Source organism: Zonotrichia albicollis, chromosome 6 (assembly GCF_047830755.1).
Source record: "Zonotrichia albicollis isolate bZonAlb1 chromosome 6, bZonAlb1.hap1, whole genome shotgun sequence".
NCBI lineage: Eukaryota > Metazoa > Chordata > Aves > Passeriformes > Passerellidae > Zonotrichia > Zonotrichia albicollis.
Genome location: NC_133824.1, coordinates 1,792,888 through 1,820,246, shown reverse-complemented (window position 1 = coordinate 1,820,246; position 27,359 = coordinate 1,792,888). Strand labels below are relative to the sequence as shown.

At 45.1% G+C, this 27,359-nt stretch overlaps 2 protein-coding genes across 2 annotated transcripts in view; one reads left to right on the top strand and one right to left on the bottom strand.

The window, feature by feature from the left end:
• AHNAK2 (AHNAK nucleoprotein 2) overlaps nucleotides 1-25,673 on the bottom strand; it is a 78,150-nt gene extending 52,477 nt beyond the window's left edge. The window contains exon 1 of the mRNA XM_074542259.1: nucleotides 25,322-25,673. Coding sequence (XP_074398360.1) covers nucleotides 25,322-25,376 — 55 coding nt within the window. The 5' untranslated portion in view covers nucleotides 25,377-25,673. The remainder of the gene's footprint in view (nucleotides 1-25,321) is intronic.
• CLBA1 (clathrin binding box of aftiphilin containing 1) overlaps nucleotides 22,240-27,359 on the top strand; it is a 68,229-nt gene continuing 63,109 nt past the window's right edge. The window contains exon 1 of the mRNA XM_005491820.4: nucleotides 22,240-22,838. The gene's annotated coding sequence lies outside the window, so the exon portion shown is untranslated. The remainder of the gene's footprint in view (nucleotides 22,839-27,359) is intronic.

Genomic DNA, 27,359 nt, shown 5'->3' with positions numbered 1-27,359 from the left:
TTAGCACATGAACAGTCCTCTCCTAGCCCGAGGTTTTGTTTTCCAATACGAAATAATGAATTCCAGCCTTGACTCTGAAATCCGGAGTGAAATGAGCAAACGTGCATTTAGCAAATTTTCCTTGGAGCAGGCATAACCCTCCCACACTGGGGCTAGGCACAGCTGTGGGTCATCCAAAGGACCTTCCCTGACACAAGGAGGGATTCCTGCAGCATGTGGAGAGAGGGCAAACTAGTTTTGGTTGGGTTTAATCTTAGCTCCACCAGGTTGGGTTTAATCTGAGCTCCTTCATCACTCAGCCCTGCTCTGTCACTTGGCTGTGGGGGGAAAAGCCTGCTGGGATGTTACACCTAAGGGAAGCAGAGAAGGCAGCAGTTGTTAGCTGGTGTTGTCAGGAAAACAGTTTGTTGGTGCACTGGGGGTCAGGGACATGGCAAACTGCCTGACAGCAAGTGCTCGGCCTTGCTGGGCCTGCCTGTGCTGGCGCAGAGGGCCAGGTCCCCTCCTCACTCCAAACAAGGTTAAGGGTGAGGCTTTTCTCAGCCTTACTGGTTCATGGGAACCAGATTGCAGCTAACATTGTACCTGCAATACAGAGCCCACAAACACAGAGAGATGTTTCTCCAGAGGAGGAAACGCTGGGTTGTTTCAGGGCATGTTTTCCTGTTTCCAAATGTAAGCAACATTATGGAACGCAAAAACAGCTGGATGTAAAAAATTAGATTGACTCCATTTACTCAAATATTTACTCAGATTATAAGCTTTCGCACCTTTCAAATACACTGCCTTGTATTCTAATTAGTTAGGTCTCTGAATGTGAGGAATCCTGGAAAAAATCTTATTCTAATCCCTCAGTGTTTTACAGGATGAAATTACTTCTTTGCCCAAGTAGAAAACTTGAGGAATAAAAACAACCCAAATATCTGAGTATATTTGGAGATTCAAACCTTCAAATCCACATTCCTGTGGCTTCATGTAAGCCATGACATCTCAGTCAGACCCTGATGGGGTTTACATTGTCCCTTCACTCACAGTGACAACGTTAAGTGAGACACCTGTGAAGTTCATGTTGTGGCTTCCTGGAGAAAGGTGTGTCCTTTCAGGGGGACACTGCACCCCTGAAGTCAACAGGAGGTTAACTCAGATTGCAGCTATTCCCCATAACCACGCGTTACAGACTGCTGGATTTTGTTTCAGTGATGAGCTTCAAGTACAGCCAAAAGCAAATAGAGGCACGTTGACCTCATAGTTTTGTGAAGACAGACGGAGAGTCCAAGACAATTAAAAGCAGGGAATACGTGCCATCTCCAAACCCCTGGCCAGCCACTGCCAGAAGTTCCCGCTGCCCCGTCGGACTGCAAAGCCATTAACACCCGCTGCAGAGCAGCTTGGAAGGCAGCCATCCCCAATGCATTGCTTACGAGCACTGACTAGAGTCAAACTGACTTCAGTCAGAGATTTACACAAGCCTCATAATCTAATAGTAGAGTTTACTTTACGAGAGTGCCACACCAAAGATAGTAAAATGCAGTTTTAGCTAACAAATCTACATGCTTGCACAGAAAAGCTGCGGCCATCGCGGAGCGTGTCAGCACTGCGGAGCGCCTGGAGCAGATTTATAGTTCTCAGTTTATTGCTGAAGAGTTATTGTTAACTCCATTGTTATACACTTTCTGCAATTAAAAGTTCCAGTCACGCTTATCATTTTTAAACATGGCTGATAAAACCCAATAAATCCTGAGATGTTAGAGGTTTTCCTGTGCCGTTAGACATCTGACATTTTTTTATGCTGGATTTTTGACGTATGTTAGGATAGATTTTGGAAGTAAATTGGCTGTTGTAAGCTGGTTTACTTCTGATTTGCTTAGATCTGCAAAATTTGTCATTTTTATTATAGTAAAAGAAAGAGAGAGGCAACACTTAGACCTTTTCCCTCATGCATGCAACAGGTGATCATACGGTGTCTCTTACAAGTCATCTTCCAAACTTCTGTGCTCTTTGTGTCATAAATTATAAAGAATAATGTTTTTGTTTTGTTTTGGCCTTTTGTCTCATATGAGTAATGTTTTCTCTCTTTTCTATCAAAGCTTTGAGAGAACGGACTTTTCATTTTCTCCACAGGTGGTTAGAGTTACAAGTTCTACTTCTAACCATCACTATTCACATGTTCAGAAAGGTATCAGGGTACATGGATGAACCTACACAGGTGGGCAGAATCATTTTACCCTGTGTATTTCCCAGCACTTTATGAACTACCCTCAGCAGCCTTGCAGTGAGCACTTCCTGTACCCAACTTCTATTGACAAGGTTATGGATCTGCTTTTTGAATGCTTCAAGGTTAATCTTAGTCTCAAATTCCATGAACATTCAGAGATCCTAATGCCATGTCAGTATATATATGTAGTGCAAAGAGTATCTATTGAGATATAGTACCCACACAAATAGTATTCCTCTTATAGGAGCAGAGATACTATAAAATCCAAACATATCTAGGATAACAACAAATAACAGAAAACTCATATTCATCAGAAATCAACCTCACTGTAAGAACATGGCTCTTTGCACCCTGAAATTCATTGCAACTATTGGGACTGGCTCTTTGCACTACAAAAGAGTTTCACTATCTTTGAGATCGTCCCGATGGGTTAAGTATACAGACAGAGGAAGTAAGAAAAACAACATGCACGATCTGGAATCGAGATTACTGAATGGAGGGGTGTGTATACACTAAGAACCAACATCCCTCTGAAAGCTTTGGGAGGCTTAGAGGCTGGAAACCCTCTGTGTAAAAACGTGGATCAGAAACTTTTTATCAGGGTGAACACATTTGTTCATCCCTGATCTCACCTGTTCCCATAAACAGCAAAGGGGCAAAGGTTTACACCAGGTGAGATGCACCTTGGTTGAAGCTCTGGGCATACTTTTCCCCAGCCGTGTCATTTAACACACAACTTTTTCAGGTTTCACTTATCAAGTACAGCAGCTGGGAACATTGTGTCTTTACAATTGTAAAGTCCGCTTTCTGTACCAAAGGACACAAAATGCTCACACCCACATCTCTCTGCATTTTAAAAAGCCCATCATCTACTGCAAACTTTTGCAATCTGCACCAGAGATTTCATAGAAAGAAAGAAAGAGAGAGAGAGAGAGACGTTCGGGTTGCAAGAAAAAAACTTACCAAAAATAACTGAAGTTCTCTAAAGTTGCCCTGAAGTTGAAATAGCCCAGAACACCAGTGCAGAGCCTGCCTTAAACTCTCTCTCTTTCTCACTCCCCCTCTCTCTCCAGCAATTGGAAGGAGGGCTGTGCAGAAATTCAGCAAACAATTTTCCTTCTATGTCGACCGGGGCGTTGCTCACGGGCAGAAAGGGGATGGCTGAGCCGGGGCGAGGCTCGCTGCTCTCCTCAAGGCAGGGAGAGCGCTGTCGCGGATTACACAGCCTGTGAAACCAAATCCCTTTCTCTGCTCGGGCAACAGCTGTACGCCTTCAGCCGGGGCGGGAGCAGGGCACAGAGCCTGGGCTGGGTGCTGGTCAGGGTTTCCATGTCGGGGGGCTCTGAGGGATGCGGGCACAGGGGGCTCCGTGAGCTCCGGGTCCGCTCCCGGCTCTGCTGCTCGCAGGGCGGAGATGCGGGGCGATTTCCGCGGCGCTGGGAGTATCTGGGATGTGGGCGCCCGCGCAAAACAAACATCTCTTTTCCTGAAATTCATTCCCAGCCTTGCTCCGGGACATAGCTGGGTAATTAGCGTTGTGCGTATTAGTAAATTCTCATGCAGGCGTGCACACACGCAGGATGCAGCCTGTCACAACAGCGCGGCTCAAACGGGCTTCGAGGCTCTCCCAGTGCCCTAAGTTCTTTTTTTCTTGTCACTTTTATCAGCTGTTTGGTTCTTTCCGAAAACCCCCAGAATGCTGAGCTGACAGTGCTTAGACCAAGGGAAGAAGCACTATGGTGGCTGGCAAGGTGGCAGTGCCAGTGCTTAGTGCTGCGTTCAGCGTGTGCTGATACTCTACACTTGAGGAAAGCTGCTAAACGCCAGCAAAAAGGGATTTATTATAATTTCCAGCCCCTCCTCTCACCTGTTTCTATTTCACAGTGTCTTGCTTTGAAAAACAAGTGAGTTTTTTGGGATGCTGTGGTCAAATTAATCGGTACTCATATCTGAATATTGGCACGTGGTGTAGCTACTGAAGACAGATATGCCAGCGTCAAACCATGACATACCCCATGTAAAGGAAAGAAATTTGCAACACAGCTGATTCCTCCCTCTCCCAGGAATTCCACTGATCCTTTGACTCCTCCTCCCTGGAGCTTTAAGAAGTCACAGCAAGATTTCAGCCCTGGTTTCCGTGTTTCACAGAAGCATCTGACTGCTGGTTTGCATTCTGTCAAACAGGGGTGAGGTGAGAGAAGGTGTAAAATACAAACAACACGTAAGTAGCCCTGGGAGTACCCTGCAATCGCTCGGGCTGCTTTGCCAACACCCCAGAGCAGGTAAAAAACACTCCAGCCAAAGGAGAAGGAAAACCCCTGTGTTTACAGAGCAGCCTGGTTTCGTGTCCAGGCAAATGCTGTGCTGGGGGTTTTTATGCTGTTGGCTCTGGATAGGTTTTGACACCTGAAATTCTGCAGATCTTGGGTTTCTGGGCCCAAGTTTGGAATGGGCTCACTTGGTTTCCACAGAGGGTATTTGAAAATCTGAGAGGGAGAACTGAGTGTGTTCTCAGTTCACTCTGACGCCGTCCTATGTGGGTGCTGAACAGGCATTTTATGAAAACAGGGTCACACATCTACAGTATTTATAGTAAAGCCAATTATTTAACTTGTGCAATTAAAGTATATTATTACATCTAATTATACATTATATATTAATTACAGATCACAGATATAACTTAATTTAGAAATACTATATGCAATTTTATCTAATTAATATACACAGTTTTTCAGCACATGAACTGAATAACACTTCAGCAATTGTGTCTATTTATTATGGGATTCTATTGTATATTTATACAAAACAAATAATATATAATCACATATACTGTGTGATTATATACTATATCTATAATCGCATATAATTAATATGTTGTGAAGCAGTATGCAGTTCATACACAACTTTTGTCATCTTGTGAGTGTGGCACCCACATAAAGAGTTAAAAGCAGAGGTTTTAAAAACTGCAGGGTGGTAAAGCTGGGAAGAAGGAAGACGAGGCAATGGGACATTGTCAGCACAGGGGAAGTGAGAAGGTGGTACCTGAAGTGTTGAGGGCCAGGCTGGGTGGGGTTTGGGGCAACCTGATCTAGTGCAAGGTGTCCCTGCCCATGGCAGGGGCTTGGAACTGGATGGTCTTTAATCCAACCTAAACCATTCCATGGTTCTGTGTTTGAAGCAGAATGTCCTGTAGCTGCCTCCAGGATGGAGGTGCCAGAAGGAATTTAGGCCTCCTGAGGTGCAGTCAACAGCACACAGTGAACTGAGGTGGCTGAGAATGGGAACAAGACCTTGCTAGGAGCTGGCTCAGGCTCTGCTGCCATCCCTATTTCTGTGCACTGTCTTTAGGACCATACCAAGGTCCAGCCTTTCTGGGCCATCCTACAACATCCTGACGAACAAACAAGACACATTTTTAGAAACAGACATGCAAAACAAGAAGCCCAGCCTACATCGTGGATTGATGTGGGGACAGCTCACTGGATGCAGAAATGTGACTCCCAGCTCCAGGGCGGGTGGCGCCAGCAGCAGCGCTCCAGCAGGGACAAAGGGACAGGCTGTGGGGTGGCAGCAGCAGCTGCAGTGTGCTCCATCCCCAGCCCGTGCTGCATTTCAGCTGTCCTTGCTGAATATATGCTTGGGCGTTGCTTCGATCTCTTAAGAATTTTTAAAGCCCACGTGAGACAAACCCCTGGCTAAGCTGAGAGAAGCCAACTGTTTTTCCACAAACCTGGAAGAAATGACTCTGTTGGTTTTCAAGGTATTGGGAAATCTACATTCACTGTCAGTGGCTTTTTTCCAGTTTCATCTCAGAACTGAAGGTGTCAGCCCGGATGTCTGAGCACTGCCTGCACCTGTGACTCCACTGAAGACAACTGCTGTGTCAGAGATTTATCCCCACACAACTTCAAACCCCAAATCTCCCCTCTTTTCAGCCAATATGGCGCTGTTCTGGGACTGTCAAATTATTTCAACATCATTTGACTGACAGGAATTCATAACGCTCACTTGGTTTATTTTTAAATATTTATCAAATCCACTGTTTGTCTACTGAGCTATTGAAAAAATACTATCAGACCAATAAATTCCCAATTCACCAAGTGATTCCAGCATGAGTTATTCAGTAAGAACACTCCAAACAGCCCTTGTGTTTACTCTTCGTGACAGACATCTAAATATTAAAAGATAAAGCGCTTTGAGTTATGCTGCAGTAATATTAAAAAATATTCCTTCCTGCTCAACTGCCTTGCCAGGAAGCACCATTGTATCTCACATTTCTCTGTCCTGTATCTAACCCCATTTCTCAACTTCCCTGTTGTTTTCTCAACGTTGTTTTCTCTACTCTGCTCACAGGTAGACCTGCAAACACACAGCTGAATGACACAAGCTTTATTTTATTAGTGCTACTCACACCCTGCCCTGTGCATGGACTCATGTTAGATTTATGCATAAGGGTGTGCTGCTTTAATAGTAATTGATAAATGAGATTAAAAACAACGGGGATGTTCCTGTGTTCTCTTTGACCCAAAGAGAAAGAGCTCCATGAGATTGTAGCAAAGCATGCTCTGGAACACAAATCCTTGTAGTTTAATGTGGAGGATGCAAGGGTGATAATTTCTATTGTTTTTCCTTTTTAGCAATTATGAATCTTCAGATATTTGGGGTAAAATTATGAAGCCATGAATTTCCACAAGTAGATAAGACTGGGTTGCAGAGATCAGCTAGAGAAAGCAAACTTGTCTGCACAATTCAGAAAGGAGTTAAAAAATTGAGGACCTCCAGCTGAAGGAGAGATAAGATAGGCTGCTAAGAAAATGAACCACAGGAAAAAGAAAAAGGAAGGGAGAGATAAGATCAGTGTGAGCTCAAGATGCAGAAGAGTGGATGGAACTGAACATCAGACTGGCAATGAGAGGAAGGAATGGATGGAAGCATCTGGCCACCAACTCTCAGTTCTAGCCCAGAGGAAAAAAAATGTAACATTAATCACCAATTTAGACATCTCCCATGTTTTGTCTCCCATGACTGCATTTTGTTACGACACAGGAATGCATCTATTTATCTATTTCACAGTCAGTGAGTTTGAACTGAAAAGGTATTTAAGGCAGCCACACAAACTTCCTCTGCATTTCTTCTCTTTTGCAATACATAAGACATTAATTTGATTGATTTGCTTCAACATTTTTTGCATAAAACTCTTCCATTTACAAATGGACATGCAACCCCACAGAGAAAGAGAGCCAGGTATGGAAATGAGGTTCCATCACTGCCTCTTTTAAGAAACCTCAGGGTTGGACTCAAAGACCTCTTTCTGAAGTTAGTCAATTCAGATGAGTTCCCCCCCAAAAAAGTGAATGGGTGTCATTCATGTGTCTTGTAACTTAACTGAAGTCTGTCCTCCAAATAGATTGGTCTTTTCATCTGAGAATTTACTCAAAAGAGGCTCCAGTGTCTACCTGCCCGTGGCAAGTTCTACCAGCACTACCTGCTTCCTGCACTGACACCAAGATGCAACTAATAATATTTTGTATAGAAAGAGGTTTCTGCTTTGTGAAGGTAAACAAATGTCAACTCCAGGTATCCAGGGCTGGAGTTTGGCTGAATCCAAATTCATGGCAAAATAACCCAAACAAACCCAGGGAAGAGTTGAACCTTTTCAGAAATTCAAATATTCTCTTCCAGGATCCTAAATACATGTTTTTTTCACTTGGTGGTTAATATTGTTGCTGATGGGGAAAAAAATAAAAATAAAAATAAAAATAAAAGGAGCCTAAAAATGCAGATCTACAACCAGCATAAACAAAAATCCCCAACAACAACAACAGAGAAAGCATTATTTAGAAATGAAACAAAATGAGACATTTCCAAGAGCACTCCTTTCACTACCAGGAGGAGAAGAAAGAGGAAACTAATTTATTTTGTCCTCAGGCATATGCTCCATCTCTCTTTGTCCCCCAAGTGCATTTCCACTGGCCCTGACAGTGCTGGCTTTGACCTTCTGCAGCCAAAATAGCTTGGACAGAACGAAACAGAAAAGCAGGAGCCAGCCAGAACAAGGGGCAACGCAGCCGTGGCTACGGACCTGGGGGAAAACTGCTGGAATTGGCAAGGATCACACAAAACCCAGGGCACCCCTGGAGCCGCTGCCTTCCTGCCCTGCCAGTGGCTGTCACATCGTTCGGAGCAGAGGGGACAAAGCCACCACCTGCAGGCTTGTCACCCTGAGTTGGACATCCATCTCCAGACTGTGCTGCAGAGGGCTTCAATTAAAAGTCAGTATTATATATAATAGTATAAATAACAGTTTCATATATATATAAATAAATATATATACTATATTATATATAGTATATATAATTACTCCATGTTCCCCACAACCAGCTCGTTCCCAGCTCTCTGCTGCTTCCAGTTCCCCACTCAAATTGAATTCAGAGCTGCCTGACCGTGGACCTTTATTATTTTACTATTTCAAAACCTGTCATGTGTGAAAAGCAGACCTGGGCTCCTCCCTGGAAAGTGAATATTAGTGACAAATGGCCGACAGGAGGAAAACAAAAGCAGCTCTTCAAGCTGGAAAGATAGGTGTTAATTTGCCGTGAATAACCTGTTTGTGCTAGGTGGTTATGCTCAAGCACTTGGAAAAAAAACTATTTGAAACAAACTGTTTCTCTTTCTGCAACGTCATTATGCTGCCTTAAGCGCTTTTATTTCCACAGTTTTGGTACTTCTGGATATTACAAAGTCAGTAAGTTTTCTCGTTTCGAAATCCAGGGAAGAAAATGCCCTAAGGACTGTCAAAGTATGGATACAACATTCACAAACTCTCCATTTTCAACACTTACTGAGTTAGATATTTCTGAAGTACTTTTAAGCATCTGTGTGACATTTGTTATATTTGATCAAGACACTTTTCCTATCAAATTGAAAGCTGAAGGATATTGCCACCGATATGGAATAATATAAAAATATCTAATATAAAAACCAGACATCAATAAAAGCCAAGTATAATTATTAAATCAGAGAAAAAGAGCAGAACTTTCCATCTACTATAGCAAAACACATTTCAGATACTTCACTAAAGGTTGGGGTTTTTTCCCTTTTCCTTTTTACCAGTCCCTGTATGGAATAGCATAAACTTCTTCATTCTGTGGGTGCCCGTGTGGTTTATGGCATCCCAGCTGAGGAAATGCTTCAGTGAACCCTCCCTTGTTGTCTTTCTCTCCAAAGCCTTAGAACAGTTCTTAAACAAAGATCTTAAAATAAAGGAGTCCTGGCAGATGATCTCACTCTGTGCCCTGGGGTTTCCATGGCATTTAGAGGTGGTTGCCCGTGATTAGCACGTTTGTGGAAGGAGCAATTGGGATCTGCACTGAAATAATCCCTTTATTCTGGCTCTGGGTCCCTAACCCTGCTCTGGGCGATGGAAGGGTGTAAATGCTCACCTGGGCACCTGGCTGTGCCACACAGCCCCAGTCAGGAAAGAGCTGTTTGCTGGCAGAGGCTCTGGGCATCTGTATTTCTCAAAGATACTTCTGTTTTAGCAGTGTTTTAACCTAAACTCTCTGGAACAGCACCTGTTACTGGATTACCTGCACCTGTTTCTGTGCCCTGCCAGGTGTGCACCAGCTGGCAGATGCTGCCTTTGACAAGCAGCAAGAAGCCCAGGTGAGTGGGGAACACAGGAAAAACTCCCTCAAACTGGGACCAAGCAAGAACCAGCTCCTGTCTTGCTAATAAAACAGTTTTCCTCCAGATGATGAATGCTCACCCTGTTTTGCCCCGGTGTTGCAGGGGCGCAGAGGGAGGCTGGGGATGAAGGGAGGGGATGTCACACACACAGGGGATGCTGTGTGTGCCTGCGGCTGGCACGCAGCACCGTGGAAAAACAGGCTCAGAGCTGCTGAGAATCGGTGTGCATCTTCAGGGCGTGGGCTGGGACACAGCGAGGACTCAGCAGATGACAATGGGGCTCAGTGTTTGCTGCAGGATGTCAGCAACACAGCAGGGTTTATTTCTTAATGAAGTGAGTCACTCGATTGGTATCAAGTATCTGTTAAGTTGAGTGATGGGGTGGATCCAAATGTTAGAGGGCCTCGTTTTAAATATACCATTCACCACTCTGGACTGGCCTGCACTGTGTAAACAACATCAGTGAGAGGTGGCAATACATTAGGTTAATTCCATCTGGGGTTTGTAAGTCTCCTGCTTCCTCACAGAGCTAAGGCTGATTTTCCAACAACACAAAATTCACCTCAAAGCCCTACATCCCATCACAAAAAAGCCTTCCCTTGGAAAGGGGAATGCCAGAAGCAGAGGGCAAGTAAAATCAGATAATCAGCACAGTTATCTGACTTCTGCACTTCAGCTTACTCAGCTGAACTGACTCGCTGGTGTCCCAGAAAGGAAAACTGGGAAACAGCAGCCAAGAGGGAGTAAGGAAAGGAGTGCTCCCTCCACAATGCACTTGTGATTCCACTGGCTTTGTTCTGTGCAGTTCCTATAGCTGGAATGAAATCTTTGAGCTTTAAGGGTCTTGGCACATGTATATTTTGGTTTATATTCGCTTACTGTCACTGAAGTCAGCTGTAGTATTGCCTGTGGCTTTTAATGGCAGCAATGTTGAGCCCTTTAATGCTTCATTCCTGACTTTCTCCCTCTGAAGAGCAGAGGAAAACAAAACAACCAGCCTCAAACAGGGGTGAGAAATCCATCATGTCATCTTTTTCACCAGTCAGTGCCAGAGAAAGGTAAGATGTTACTGAAACTGCCAAACTCCTCAATACCCCTCCAGAAATTGAATTTAAATATTGATTGATGCTCCTGGCAGAGAAAATCAGCTTGATAAGTATGGATAGGATTCCTTTGGGTTCTGCTGAAGCCCTCAGCTCTGAGGCAGCATTTCTGTGTGGATGAAGGAGCTCTAAGAGACATTTCCCCACCCTGCATTGGTGCCTGTGAGTTCAGCTGCCAGCCACTTGGCTGGGTGGAGAAACCCAGGGTGTAATAATTAATTCCTCCTAGTTTTCAATGATGCTAATGGTAAACAAGGTCACTGCTCAGTCTTGCACAGCACAGAGCGCTATATTGGTTCTGGCTGCAGTTGCCAATAGATAGGAATCAATGAAGAGAGAGAGAATAGCTCACATTTTTTTAAAGGGAGACATTATATATATTGTGAAGTTTTGGCAGCAGAAGTACTCTCAGTTGCTGATGAAAACCTTGTAAATGTAGGCTGAGAAGAAAGAGCCCAAAATGGGTCAGGAGCAGAGAAGAGTATTTATTCTGAGGTCACAGCAAACTGAACACTGCCAGCAGTGAGTCCTGTTCTTCCACAATCTGTTATCTCACACAAGTGCTTGTGTCTTCAGACTTTGTTTGCTCATAAATAATGAAAGTATTTTAGTTTTATTTTTCCTTTTAAAAAGGCATTGAAGGTATTTGGGGAGTAAGAGTAGAACTGAATCTTGAAGATTTTTATACAGTGTTCATGAAAGGATTTGAAAACCTAAATAAAGAATTACTGATAGTTTAGCTTTGTCTTTGTCTTGTTTCAAATAAGAAGTTATGCTATTAATTAAAAGAATCCCAAGAAGTACCTGGGTTGACCAGTGACAAAATAGAAGAGGAAAAAAAGAAGGGAGAGGGGATGTAGGGATGTAGCTCTTCTCCTTTCTACCTCTTGCTTGGTCAGCTTAATTATGTTAGCTTAGTTTAAACACCTTCATTTTTAAAAAATGGGAAAAAGTGTCCTTAGAAGTTCCTTTATTGAAATGGGTATTCCTGTGGGTGAATTGTTAGGACAGAAGCTAATGGGGAATTTTTTAAATGCATTTTTTAGCCACTGTTCAGTTCTTGCTCAAGGAACTCGGAGGCTGTAGTGCTCCTCATGGTATCACTCAGGTGACCCTTCCTGCTCACAGGGTCCTGAGCTCCCTCCAGGGCCCTGTGGCAGCTGCAGGATCCTGCCTGGCCTGGGCTCTTGCCTGGGCATAGACATGTGCCAGGTCCCAGCCCATGACTCTGAGTAACGCGAGTGACTCAGGAAACAAACACATGTGACACCTCACAAGCAGCTCTGTGGAGGCTTCCAATTTCCCACTACACAGCCACATGATTCACCACCTTCTGCTGCTGCTGATGGCTTCCTATGTAGACAGTGGTTCAGTTAAACAGCACTGGCTCTACGGATTTGCAAACTCTAATTCCTGGTTTCAGGAAACGATTCCTTTTCCAAATATTCAGCAAATACATGACAAAGGAGAAGGTGTGACAGGGAAACAGAAAAGCAGAACTGCAAGCATCACCTGCTCAAGTGTGATTTGTTAGTCCTTACTGAAGGTTTTGGATGCAAGAAGAGAAGCAAGTTATCCTTTAAGCAGCCCCCATCAATGAGAAGGATGCTCAGTGTGACAGCACAGGTCCTGCAGGGAAAACAGCACAAGGTCAGTCCTCGGGCTGCCTTTTTCTTTTGCTTAGGGCAATGACAGGGCTCAGAGTGATAAACTACTGCCTGGAGCCCATTTCCATGTGTAATTGTTAGCACAGCTGAGTGTTGTCCCTGTTGGAGGAATAAAGGAATCACCCGTTGTTACTCCAGCTCCCTGGTGACTCAGCTCTGAGCGCTATTTTGGGTGGCAGAGGGGAGAGGCTGCCAGGCTGGCATCCATCCCCTCCTGTTTCATTGTGGAAATGCCATGTGGCTGCCCAGGACAGGCTCTGGTGCTCTGTGAGCTGTCTGAAGGGATGTCACAGATCACTGATACCACAGGTGTGTTACAAACAATCCATCGCTCACTCACGTGAGGAGAGCCAGAGGAGTGGAAAACCAAAACGTGAATCTGGTGAGCACAAATACCCAGCAAGTGATTCATGCTGTGTGGAAAATGGGCCTCACTGGGTTAGGCCTGTAGTTCTACAGAATTATAATAATTTAACTTATAATTTATCCCATTTGCAACAACATTTGTCTTTCTGTTGGTTCTGAAAAATGCCTGAACACAGCACATGCACCATGGGTGAGCCTTCACCCTGTCTGCTTGCCCAGGTGCTTTTCAGCTCCCACAGATGGCAGAGGGAGGTGGAATTCTGTTCTTCCCTTGTGAGCAGGGGGATAAGGGAGCAGAGCAGATTCTGCTTAGCACGCAAACCCAAATAACAGCAATTAAACCAGATTTGATTTGGTTTGTATTCCCTCTCATGTGCAGTTATGCTGGGTCCAGAGGGTTTCTCATTCACTCTCTTATCTGAGCCCTTCTCATTGGGGACTTCAGTAAGAAACATGAACAGCACTCTCCTCCCAGAGCTGCAGGGGGAGCTGCAAGGGCTGGGCAATTGCAGAAGGACGCTCAGTTTTCCCCCCTCAGAGACACCTTTCTGCTTCCATCCATTTTCAGCTCCAAGGCTAATTCTGGAACCACATCCATAATGCTGTGGCCTAGGACTATTCTTTCCCTGCATTAGAATATTTTTGTAGTCCATTTTGCCAAGGAATCACAACAGAAAAGCTGCAGATTGTGTGTTCTGATTATTCTCTCACTACTTGCTGAAAAGTTTCTCTCATCGTTCTGCTGAGATTTCAACAGGGAAAAGCCAATGAAACACAGTTTATATTCAGATATAAAATTCTCACTCTAAGAAAAATAGATTTTTTTTTTCTCTAGAGAAAATAATTAATTTCCTCTCCTGGATTTTGAACTTATTCCTTTATTACAGATCCTTTGGTGAGAAATGAAGGACTCATTACCATCTCCAAAGTGATCATGCACCACAGAAAACAAGAAGCCCTTAGAGGCAACATGAAGTCCCCAATCAACAAAATGAAACTTTAAAACTGGTAAAGGAATGAAGGAGTGAAGCATCCCAAATGCCCAATTAGTCAGTTTTATTATCATATTGTGTGTGGTCTCTGTAAAAATCTGGCCACATCTCACAAACTCCGAGACCATCAAAAAGATGTTGCATGTGCATACCCCATAATAAAGCCATTAGAAACCCAAGAGGAGTTTTCTAGTGTGAGTCATGATACTCAGGAAGAGATGAGGCAGGGCAGCCAATTCACTGTTAAACAGCAGCGTGAGCCCAGTGCAAATTCAGCAAATCCAGACGACCTGGATATCGCACACAGTGTTTTATTTACAGCCTCAGAAATGCCTAAATCTCAACCAAGCTGCAAACCTAACTCCCTGCACTGATATGGAGGCAGGAGGGAGGGTGCAGATGCAAGCAACAGCTTTGAAGATTTATCTTAGCACCCACCTAACCCTCCAGTAAACCTGGAGAAGGGAGGTTGTGAGGCAAAGGAGTGAGAGCAGGGATGAACTGGTTCTCAGTAACTGCACAGAGGAGAAGCCTTGGTGAGACCTTAAAGACATCTTGGGAAAGAGATCCATTTCAGGTACAGCACTAATCTTCTATTTTCTTAGTTCACACGTTTTTAATCTCAAGGAGATTTTGGCTTTTTTAACAGGGAACAAGTTAGAACAGAGCAGCACTGCAGAACAGCCCTGGGGTGCCTGTGAACCAGAACAGGTTTGGGAATCTGCAGCTCAAAGGCCCAATGTTGTCATCCAGGGAGCTGCAAAACGGAAAGTCACCCTGCCAGATGTTAGCTACAGTCTTCCAGCAAGGCCACCCATTAATATGAAGAAACAGCCACTTTATGAAGAACAAACCAACCAGGAACTCAGCAGAGCAGAACAGTGCAGGGCCAAGATGCAGAGAACATTGGGTGTGTGCTTCAGAGAGAGCCAACGTGAGACAGGAGCCTGAGGCAGCCCTTCCTTCCCAACCATGGCAGTGTTTTCTTAACTCAATTGCCCTGCTTGTTCACCCCCTAAAACTTCACTGTTTCTGGACAGAACATGTCCTTGCCAGGAACACCCATCCCTTGGGGCAGGAGGGATGGCACCACATCAGCCTGTGCTTGGGATCAATCCTGCAGATGGTGGAGGTGGAGAGGGGGGACAGCAGGCAGGAACTGTGGAATGCTGGAGGGATTGAGCTCAGGTACAAGGTGGACCTGGTCAAGGCTCAGCCAAGGAGAGCACATCTTCACCTGGACTGAACAAGAAGTGTGGTGGAAACCTCCAGAGCTCTTAGAGACAGATGCCAGCAATAGAGAAGAAGCTGCAATTTAATGTGTGGAACAGGGAGGAAGGGAGTGTTGGAGAGATGAGTCTGGTGGGAAACAGTCGTCACAGCTAGGATTTGCTCCTCATGCATTTTCTGCTCACCACAACTGCATTTCACAAATCCTCTAGCACACAGGTTCATGGGGAAGAGCCCAGAGGAAGATTTTGGGCACCCCCTAATAGTAGATGAAGTAATTGGGTGGTAAGATTTTTAGCCAAGGTGTATCCAGTGATGGCCAAACACCACAATTCCCATTTTAGACCCCAAATGTTCAAAGAAAAAGTTAGGACCGACTGAACAAACCACCACCCACAGCTGGTGATTTCAAAACTATTGTTATTTCCCTGGAAATCTCTGACTGCTGAGCAAGTAATTTTCACTCATGAAAGATTTAAGCTTTTTTTATGGTGGCACTTTGCCAGCAGAAAGAAAGGTGGTGCACATCAAAAATGCTGGTTTAAATTTTGGCTGTACCTGCTGACCCTGACCTGGTGGACAGATGGAACACCCTGAATGTTTTATAATGCATAAATACTTTGTCCATCTGGACAAGAGGCAGTCAGGACCTCCCATAGCATGACACACTGAATGGCCACCCTTTCTCCTGTGCCTACTGGCATCTCACAAGGCAATTAAAAGCTGATTTCAAAGCCACGGCTCCTGCCTGGGGGTCCCACAGCCACTTGCACCCTTTTGCCTTTAATTTCAAAAAGCATCATTGTCTACTCATTCTGAAAACAAGGCTCCCCTCAGGTTTAGGCACATCCATGAGTTTGCCCTTCTCATCAGTGATAACAAGCAATGAAGGACAAGCACAGTTGGTAGAAATAAGGGTGTAGTTGCAGGTTTTTGCATCAAGTCACACCTTCCCCCCAACCTCTAGGCTAAGAAATCTGTGCATACTCCAAGTCTGGAAGGGTGTCAGCCAGACTGAGTGCACTGAAAGCCAGTATGGGTAGATGTCTGGTTTAGGACCTTTCCATGATCCTTTGAAGTATCCATACAAGACAGAACAGCAAGAATTACAAGAAAAATTACACCCTCAAGCAAAGACAGACTTTTATTCTGAAAAAACTACTTAAATGCAATCTGCTGCTGTGTAATATATATGCCAGAGGGACAAAATATGGTGTAAAGCAAGATCTCAGCAAGTTGAGATCCAGCTTACATATTTGGCCTATTTAATCCAAGGATGAAAATAATTACACAAAGTCAGTCCAAGCAATCCCAGAAGGATTTGAACATATGAAAAGCAGTCACTGCGAGCAGCGGAAGGAAAGGAGAGCTTCACCAGTTTCAGTTCCCCTTGGCTTTCCTACCCTTGTGTGTGAATTTGGCCCAGAAAACTGTCTGGCACAGGGGATGGTGATCATTCATCCTTTCTATTTGCACAAGAATGTGGGAAGGGCTTAGAAAAAGCTCCTCTTCTCCCATCTGGGGGTCTGGGTGAGTGCCAGTTAAGTTCAATGATGCATAACCATTTCAAGAAGCTCCTTGCCACTCTCTGTTTTGCAGGCATTTGTAAAGAAAGCAAATGTACATGCCCCAGTAGCAATTTGGTTGCTCTGTCAGGGTAGGGGGTATCCTACTTTTCTCTGCTTGTCATGACAGCAATACCAGGCAGAAAGGAAATAAAACCAGTTTACCCCCTTAGCACACATCCAACAAGATTTTCAAACCCCAGCAGCCGGGGAAAAGAGAGAGAAGAACCTTAACATGCAGGTAGAAAGTCTTGATGTGGTGTGTGTGCGCAGAGAAGCCAGAAACTACATCTTCTTGAGGGCACCAGGTGCCTCTCATCACACCCATGGGCAGCAAGGCAGGGGAGGCAAAGCAGGATGAGCTGCAAGAGGGGAGCTCCTACCTGGAAGCCGCGGGCAGGGTTCGGTGCCGTGTCCTGCTGACAGTGTCCTTGCTGGGATGGATGAGGTGCTTTACTTTGGGTCATTCATGCACCCAGGCCCCTGGGTGGGGCCAGCAGGGCTGGCTTTGGCTCCAAACCCCGCCTCACATGGTGTGAGCCCTTCCCAAAGGGTGCTCTCCTGTCCCATGGCTCTGTGAGCCCTCCTGAGGAGCCTCTCTGCGCTGAGCGGCAATTGCAGCCAGCCTGCCCTGCCTCCGAGTCCTCGCCAAGGCTTTGTTTGTTTTCTCTTCTGTTTCAAGCGTCCTTTGTGCCTTTCTGGCTCGGCTAATTAGCTACAATGCTCTGCTTCTCCAGTTTGTAAGTGCTGCCCAAATAATAGCTGGTCAGACCTAGAGAGAGTTCAAAGCCTGTGCTGGAAGTGTGCTGGGGAAGGAAGGTGGTCTCTGCCTGTGGCAGGTTCATCCAGCTGATGTACAGAACATCAGAAAAGACACAGAGGCTTGGGGTCTGTATCACAGTAGGCTTTGTACCTTGTTATCTGCAGTGCCCTGCAGCCAAAACTGCCACATCTGTGCTCCTGGTCCTGGCACACATCACTGGGCTCAGATGACAGAGGGGAAGCCACCAACACCTGCAGGAGGGATGGCTGTGACATAGAAAGGATGACAAATGAACACATTGGTGCAAAGGAGCACCTCCAGGGCATCCTCAGCAGCCATAAAGAGTGAGGAGCCTGAGAAAGAAGCACCTGGGCAATGGGGGAACTGCTCTGACACTGCTCAGAGGGAGAGATAGCAGAAAGACAGAAAGGCTGTGTATAGGCAAGAAAATCAGGAAGAAAAGCAGCCACAGATATTTGGAGTTGTTCTAGCAGATGGACCATCAAATTGTATTTTAAAGGTTTGTCTGAGCTTGACTGTTCCTACAGCTCCATGATGTCACTTATCTTTACCTACCACAAGGCAGTTTGTCCAGGGGTTAAAGCTGCAGTTTCCATGTGGCAGCCTGTTGTAATCCGCCCCTATTACATAACCCAGCAAATATTTTGCTAAAGTTCAGTTTAATTGCAGGATTGATGGTGGCAAGAAGTATATTCTCCTTTATGAGAGAATATTATTTATTTTTCCCCTTTGGAAATCAAGGTAGACACATGCAAAGGGCAGGTTTTTTCTCTGGTTGCCTTATTCAGTGGCCAAGAAAAGGCACTGTGTTCACCCTCACACCACTCAAGGGAAAGGTTAACATCTCTCCTTTCCCTACTTCTCCTGTTGTGGCACATACCAGAGATCAGAGTGCAAGAGACAAACATGACACAAGTCAAGCAAAGAACTAGAAATAGGGTAGGGAGGAGGTGAGTTATCCTCAGTCCAAATTAGGTGGAGCCCAGCTATTATTGTGCTGTTTTCCTAAGGTCACTCTGGATTAGGGGAGGACAGAAAGGGGAAGGGAGTGAGACAAAAAAAAAGTTTTGCTATTTAGCTTTTTCCTGAGACTGTTTATAGGTTGCTTGACATCATTTAATGATCATTCATGGCAAAGCTTTCTTAGGCTGTTTTCTTCCTTCTCCCTTTAATGCCACTGTTGCCTTTCTGATGATGGGTGGGATCTGTGTGGCTCTTTCCAGATCTCATATTTCCTCCTGCTCTTCCTCATGTGCTTCTCTCTTCTCATGATATTGTTGGCCCTTCTGTGTAGTACAGAGAACAGCTGTTGGAGGCTCAGATATGCTGACTGTTGGGCCAGATCGCAGATTTCTCTGTTCTCTACAACAACTTCAGATCCAGCTCTTTCAGATCCATGCTGATCCACCTTTTCCATCTTTTTCTGTACCTTCTTGTAATCCTTTTTGTTTTTCTAATCATAGCTGCAATCCCCATTTGCTAAAGCTTTTTGTGGTCCAGCTCCCTTTTCCAGTTACACTGGTGTGAATCCAGAGTAAATCTGCTGGTGTAATTGGGATCATAAGATATGAGATGACTGCACCTTCCAGGAGCCAGAGCCAAACCCAATGTCACCGTCATCAGCATCTTTCTCGCCGTTGTTTCCAATATCAAAGAGAGATTGTAGTCTGGGAACAGCGATACCAATCATCAGACTGGGAGTTAAGTTGCATCATTTACCTACTTCAACCTTCTCCAGATGCTTTTCAGCCATTAATTAACTGTAGGAGCCCAATAAAAACAAGGGTTATCATTTGCAGGGTGAGGCACTAAGAAGGCAGCAATGATCTCAAAGGCAGTTCCTCCTGGCTCTGTGGTGAAACCCCACATTGATTTTACTGGCTCAAAATCAGCAATAGAAGTGGGAAAAAAAATAAAAAGTCCCTGTCTCTTGTCTGTGTCTTACCAGAATGTTGATCCCTCTGGGGAAATGGGTGCCACAGAATGGGTGCAGAGTCTTTCCCATGCCACAGTTGTGTCAAATTTGGGGTTGGTGTTTTGTTGAATAGGGTCAGAGGAAATATAGATGTCTGTGACAAGCCACTCCATATGGCACTGGCTTCACTGGGGCTATCACATTTCCCCTTCCAGCCCATGGCAGCAAGCTTCCAGTCCCTCAGGATTTGGGGATAGATTTTCCCTTTTATGCTATTGCTGAGTCCCAAAGGGATTTACTGATGTTGGTTGTCAGTCCAAACTAAACACATAGCTTTAGCCACAACACAAACCAGACCTTGAAAACAAAAGTGTGGAGAACCTGATCTGTTCTGCATTCATCCACATTCCTAGCACCTCTCCTGAAACACATCTGATGCCACAGTAGCTTAAAGGATTCTGCTTCATGCTGTGTGTCATGAACTTAAAAAAAAAAAAAAATAGAAGCCTGGAAAACTTCCCAGATCGTGCAGTGTATGTGCCTTTTGTGCCTAAAAAAGGGTGAAGGTGGTAGGGCTGTTTCCTTTAATTTTCTTGGCCCATAAGTGTGCATCATGTTCTCACACAGGATTAGTCTGCTGGTCCATCCCAGCCGTGTGTTTCATTAAGAAAAGTTTGTATTGAGGTGAGATGGAGAGCTCCATGGCAGTGAAAGATAGATGAAACAGTTTTGTTTCTTGTCTCTTATGTATTCTATGTATTCTAAATGCAGGTAGAAGAGTGTATGTGTAATGCACCTGTGTAATTTACAATTAATTTGCTAACATTAATTTACTAATATTTCTCCCACAGTAATTCTAACAACTAGATAGATTTTTTTTTTCTTTTTTTTGTACAGCCTGTTCTGACAGAGGAAGATACACTGATAGAAATCTAATGGTAATATGTACTAAAGAAAACTGGAAGCCCAGCCAGGACTAATTAGTGCAACCTCAGACCTGGCTGCTGTCCTCGTGGTGAGGCTCTGTGCGAGCACAGGGCTGGCAGGGTTAGCAGGGGAACAAACTGCTGCAGAAACAGGAATGAAAGGTTACACTTGTGCAACTCTCATGGCCCTCAAGATACTTCAACACAAAATATTATGCCAGCAAGTTTTGGTACACAGACACTACTATTTAGTTGTAACATCTACTACTAATAAGTACAGAGGCTTAAGGCTAGAAAAATTGGAATCTTATTGGCATTTTCAAACTCATCTGTGTCTCATGACTGGACACAGTTATGTAATTGTCTGTGTTGCCATAAAGGCAGGGGTGTATCCTTGAGAAATAGTTATTCCTTTGGTGTTTGAGAGTTTGGGGCCCTGAGTTTCCTACAGTGAATGCACTCAAGTGTGGGCTGGCCAGGATGGAGAAAGCTCCCTCCTGCAGAATAGAATACCAGCTCATGTGCCTTTTCTTACACATCAGACTGGCTCTAGGAGGTCCTGATTAACCTTATTATCCCTTCTCTGCACCCCCTGCACTGCCACATCAACCCCAAAGGTGTGCTCTCAGTTAGACCAGGGAGAAAATAAAACATAACCCTCCTGCAGCCTCAATGCCAGCCAAAACCCCATGGGGATATCCCACTGCTCAGTAATGCAGCCCCAGGCACCCCACACACCCAGGTTACCCCTGGTGGCTGCTCTGGCAGACACTGCAGGACAGATGTGCTGGGGATGGCATTGTGGCTGGGACAAGGGTGCAGTGCCCTGTGCCATGGGAAACACGGAAAGGAGGAAAACACAAGGTCCATCTGCACAGGGCACTGGCACTGGTGACCATGCGTGCTGCAAGCTTGGATGCAGAGCTGTTCTGCAGCCACTCCTCTGTGCAGACAAGCCCAGCCTGGCTGATTGTTTGAGTATTTGTCTTGGCAGCGAGCCCCCACCTCAAACCAAGGGTGTCATTTATCTCTGGTGGTGGCAGAACACGGAGCAATAGCAGCAGCTCTGGAGGCCCTGGCTCGTGGGGGCTCTCCTCGGCCTTTGCTCACATTCTTCCACCTCTCACACAGTAACAAGAGCCCTGCAAAAGAGGCTGCTGCAGCCCGAAGCCTTGGACAAAAACAGATGGTGCCCAAACTGCTGGGTGAAATGCACCATGCTTCGGTGCCCAGGGAGGAGGACACTACCAAAGCAGACTTGAGATGTCTGTTGATCTTCCTTCTTTAAGTTTTGAAATGCAGCAGCAAAGAAAAATCAACATTTTTCAGCTGGTTTTGGTTTGCTGCTGGGGTATGTCCGTTCCTCACATGAATCAGGAGCTGTGGCAAACACAATGTGCTGTGCCTCTGGCGGGTACATACCATCCCCATTTCTTGCAGCTTGATGGAGAACAGCAAACCCTTCATTGCACAGGGCATGGACAAAGAAAGCCTTGTTGCCTGTGGGGCTCTGTCATGCCGATGTTTCTTTTCCACTTGTGCTCATAAGTCACCAACGAGCCCATGCGTAGCCATTGGAAATAGAAGTGTGAAACTAATAACTAAAAATATAAACTCTGGAGGGAAGAAGATGAGTCAGGAGGGAGGGAGGACCGAGAGAAGCCAGAGGGATGCAATTTACTGAGCCTGATTCATGATGCTGGCAGGGAGCTCTCTGCCAGAGCCAGATGAATCAGATTCCCTTTCAGTCTGTGCTGGCACCACAGTTATTTTGGCGTCACCATGGGTAGAACAAGAGTAGATATTGGGAAGCATTACTGTGTAGAGAGTGAGTGTCTGCTGAAACTGAAACTGCTCCTCATTCTAACAATGTACTCACTGAATGAAGTAAAAGGGGGGAAAATTAAATAGGCTGGTGTGTCAGGTCAGAGCTTCTCCTGAGAGCCAGGGTGGGTGTTCCTCACCCAAGCTGGGAGTCTGGCTCCTACAGGGTTTTTTTTATCTCTGTCTCTTGATGGGGCTGGAATAGATGCTGTTGCAGCTCATAGTCAAACATTTTGAGAAAATATTTCTAAGAAAAAGTGCAACTGAGCTGGCATTTTGGTTTAGATCCTCAAAATCTGTGGACCATATTCAGCAGCTCATATGGTGGAATGGACACGCAGCCTTTGGCATGGCAGACAAGAACAGAGGAGAAGGGATGTCACTGTACTTGTAGTGTTTCTCTGGATGTCACAGCTTGCAGTGGAGCCCTGACCAGGGACTTCTACAGCTCCAGCTGATCTCAGGATCTCAGCTGTGTTATTCCCACACCGTGCAAAGATCAGCATGGCATCTGAGAAGCAGCAGTCTTGGGGTCCAGGTGTCCATTCAGCAAAGGACTAAGGTACGTGTTTTATTTTGACCCTTGCTCCAATCTGGTGGCAATTAGGAAACCATACACACTTGCTCCAGTGTCTTAGTGAATGGAGTCTTTCACAGCCATTAGTTCCTGGGGATTTAGATCATGCCCCAAAACAAGGTGAAGAAAAGGTTTAGAAAACATTTGTGCCAGAAGGACCTATATTTTAGGATTTGGCCAATTGCCACGGTTTGCTGATAGAGATGTTCTCTTCTCCTACTTATTTGTTGTTCTGACTCAAAAATTATCCATGTTCATGTTCATCAACAATAGCAAGACGCTCCCAGCCTCCTCCAGATGTCAGATCCAAGTGCATGCCTGTTCTTGCCTGGCTAATAAAGAAAACTGGCAAATTTTGTTTATATGTTTCTCACCTGTGTCATCATGACAGTCAGCTAAAGGAGGAGCAGTGAATACAGCCGGCAGAGACAGGAGCTTACAAAACCAGCCTATTTTTAGCCAGCCTCCCTTCCATGCTGGGGAGGAAACGAGGCATTTAATACGCTCTGCTTGATGTGGGATTCATGATGTGGTTTTTCCCACCCTTGCTCAGATGATCCTGCCTCATCACCACGCTGATACTTCTTTCTCAAGCCCGTATCACATGCCTGGGCAGCCAGCCAGCCTACCTGTCTGAGACAAACAGAGCTGCTTCTCCCCGCCACGCCCTGAGCTCCGCGGACGATAACCCATTGTCGATAACCCATTGTCGGGAAACATCAGCAATAGCTGTTTGGAAAGCAGATGCCTGTCAGATTTCACATCCAGCCACCTTTCCCTGCTGCATCCCTTCCCTGCACAGATCTTGTTGTAGGTGCCATGGCCCTGATCCTGCTTGGCACCTCCCGGGCACCAGGAGCTGGTTGGTGCCGTGGTACAACCCCATGCAGGAGATGCTGCTCTTACACACCAACAGAATCCTTTCACACCATCAGAAAACTGCCACCATGGAAGTAACAACCCAGGTTCATGGCATGGGGGAATTTTATTTCCTTAGCCAAAAAAAAAGCCTGAAAACAAACAACCCAAACATTAATTGGTGAGGAAAGCCTGGCTTGGTGGAGTGCTCTGTTAGTGCTTTGGTTGTATTTGTTTCTATTAGGTAGCACCTAGAAGTCCCAAGAATGTCTCTGATGTGGTAAACAGAAAAAGTAGTAAGAACCACAAAACTAGTTTGTTTGCTAAACAAGTAAATCTGTGCAGGCAGACAAACATTAGGAAAATACTACTGCTGGAAAAGTCACATTTATAATAATATTTTCACCAGAACTATGTCAAATATATTTTGAATAAATCATATTTAAATGCTGTCAGAGTGTAATCCTAAAATATTTGCTATAACCTTATAGTGATTCAGTTGGTTTACCTAATCACCAGGTAACCAGCAGAGAGTCAGAAAGTATCTCTTGTTGGGTGGAGAGATATGAGTTATTCCTTGAGTTGTCTCCTTGATTCCAACAAGTCAACTTAGGCAATAACAGGACTCAGAGTCTGACAAGAAATTTCTGACTTTCCATTGTTACGGAAAATATAATCCTAAACTATTTACAAAAGAGAACAGAAATAATCAGACATTTAAAGAAAGAAAAAAGTGCTCTGCTTTTAGACGATCAAAATCTTACAGACTGTGTTTTGTAGATTATAACTTCTACCAGAATAAATAGCGAGGAAATTTATTGCAGAATGAAGATAAACATAGTTTTTGTATATTTTAGGGAGAAAAAGATACTGTAGAAATTTCAGATTCCTGCCATTTTTGTAGGCACAACTTTAAGACTACAAGTTGCTTGTTTTAAAACAGGTCAATCTCTGCATAAACTAAAGAGAAGATTTGTAATTTATTGATACTCTTCTGCCAGCTAAGCACTGTTTTGCATTACTCTTTAGACTCATTCCTCCAGTCACCACTGTTCTGCTTCAGCAATATTTTATATTAAAATGTGTATCTTTTCCCCTTTAAAAAAAAAATTAAATTGCTAATTTTCCCCTGCTCTGCAGGGAAACCCAGGAAAACAATCCCATCTTCCAGAGTGCCGTGTTGTCCAACCAACAGACCAAATACAGAGCACAGGACACGTTGAATTTGCAAACATACACTGCACAGCACAGCCTTAGCCATTGTAAATGCCGGGTGGATCATGCAGGAATCCTGCTACTCTGAGAAATGAAGGGCAAGCTCGTGAATTAAGGCATGCAACCCGAAAAAAAGGTCATTTAGACACAGCTTGAATTTAATTTGTTTACAAAGTCAAAGGCTTCTTTAAGCATAGCTTCGACATGTGCAGGAAAGTTTAGAGGAGGTAAGGACAGGCTTTTCTTAACTCTATTTTTCCTTATCTGATTCATGCAGCATCAGGGAAAGCCACACCCCAGCAGCTGCAGGGCTTGCCGGGGAGGCTGAGCCGCAGCGAGCGGAGCGCAGGGAAGCAGAAGCAGAATACAGAAAAGTATAGAAAACGTAAGCCCACCACTGGCTGGAGATCCTTGCCAGTTAGGAAGAACTAGATGAAAGCAGTCACACATCTTGGTAGATTGTGGTGGCACAGCAATAACAAGAGAGGAAAACTTTGTCTTTTCAGAGGATCCCGGTGCAGAATCAGTCCCAATCCAGAGGAGGAGACGGAGACTTTGTGATTCTGTGCTGCAGGAAAAGTGCAGCTAGACTGCAACTAAATGCTGACACACTCCCCAGCCTCTCAGTGAATATACATCCTTGGATGCCAACCAGATTATTCCGGGCTGCCCTGCATTGCATTATGCCTCACTGCTTGCAGAGCTGAGTTCAGGTCATTGCAGAGAGGGAAGAGGAGTGGTGAGTGAGGATGTTCCTCGCAGAGTCTGAGCACACTCAGGGAGATTGATGAGGGCTGCCCGATTGGCTGCTGCACTCCCCGGGCCCCAGCGGAGAGGCCACGCTGCCAGGAGAGCCCAGCAGGCTCCTGGGCATGGGGAGAGCCAGGGCATGGGGCTGGGAGTGCCCTGCGTGGGGCTGGGAGTGCTCTGCATCCTCCCTGAGGAGATGCACGGGAGCAGGCAAGGAGGGTGAGCACACCCTGGGCTTTTCCTCTCGCTGTCAGCAAGATCTGATGCAACCCCTCCCCACATCCCCCACCCCAAAATCAGCAGAAGGGAATCCCACTGATCTGTTTAAAATTACATTCTTAAATCCTGGACACTCATCTGAAGAAGGGGTTTGGGACACATCTTGGAAACAAACTTGTATTCATGGCCAGATACTTACCACCACCAAGAATGAAAAAGAACAAGATATAAATTATATGAATTATACGTAGACTTTCTGTGTTGAACTTATTATAATGCTCAGACATTTCATTAAAAAACAGGAAAATCATGCTGCCCATTCCACATGTAACCAGCCTGGGGCCAAAACCAGCTGCTGTGCAAGAATGTGCACTGGGTCTGATCCAGTGCCCACTGAGATCTACAGAACAAGCTTCCCTGATCCTGCTAGAGGCTGAGGAGAGATGACAGCAGCCAGGGTGAGCCAAGACAGCAGTGCTGCTAAATGTGAATGTGTCCATACCATCACCCCTGTTTTCTGGCTGTGCTATCACAGTGGTATTGGTGAAGCACACAAGGTGGGAAGGGACTTCAAGGCTTCATGCCAGAGTTGGCTTCCGTGGCATTTATGGCAAGGAAGGCACGAAGTGTGGCTGTACTGCTTGGCATTCACCTTAGACTATGCCTAGCCCTCAGTTTGTCCTGAGGAGCACAATCCCCATGACTCCAGCTAGCCTGGCCCCACCAGCTCTGTGGGGAATTGGTGTCTCAAAGATCACAGGAGAGGGGACTCCACCAGAAGTCAGGTCTGTGGGCCTCTGAGGCCAGGGTTCAGCTCCCATGGCTTTAGATATCTACAGAATAAAAGCTTCATGCTGTGTCCCACTGCAGCCAAAGGACTGTAGTAATCCAACCATTCTTTGTTAATTGTACCTCTAACCTTTATATTGTGCTAACTGTGCCTGATGGCATAAATCCTTGAGCAGCAGAGCCAGTCCAAGGCCCCAGCTTGTCCTGGCTCAAACATGGAGAAGATGGATCAGTAGGCAGAGTGGTGACTCAGGGATTCTCTGTGTGCATAGGATGTGGTTTGTCTCTATTTGCAGAACCATTTGATCAGGAGAGCAGTGTGGTATCTGACAAGTGAATTATTCTTAGTGCAGTAGAGGAATAAAAAATCCATGTGTTCCTCCCTACTGCTGAAAGCCCTTTAAAGACAAGCTTTTGAGCATAGTAAAATATTTAGTGAAGATGACAACAGTTCAAGTAAAAATGCAGACACAAGCACATGTGCACGCACACACAGGAGAACAACTCAGCTGGAAGATCTCCCTATTTACTCATTTCAGCCATATGTTTGCACCTAGAAAGCCAAAATACCTCTTGGGGCAGATATTTTTGGTTAGCTTTATTTTTGCTTCTGGTATCAGTAGTGAATTCCTGCGGAATGCAGAAAGTGTGCAGGATAAAGAATGCAGCAATGTG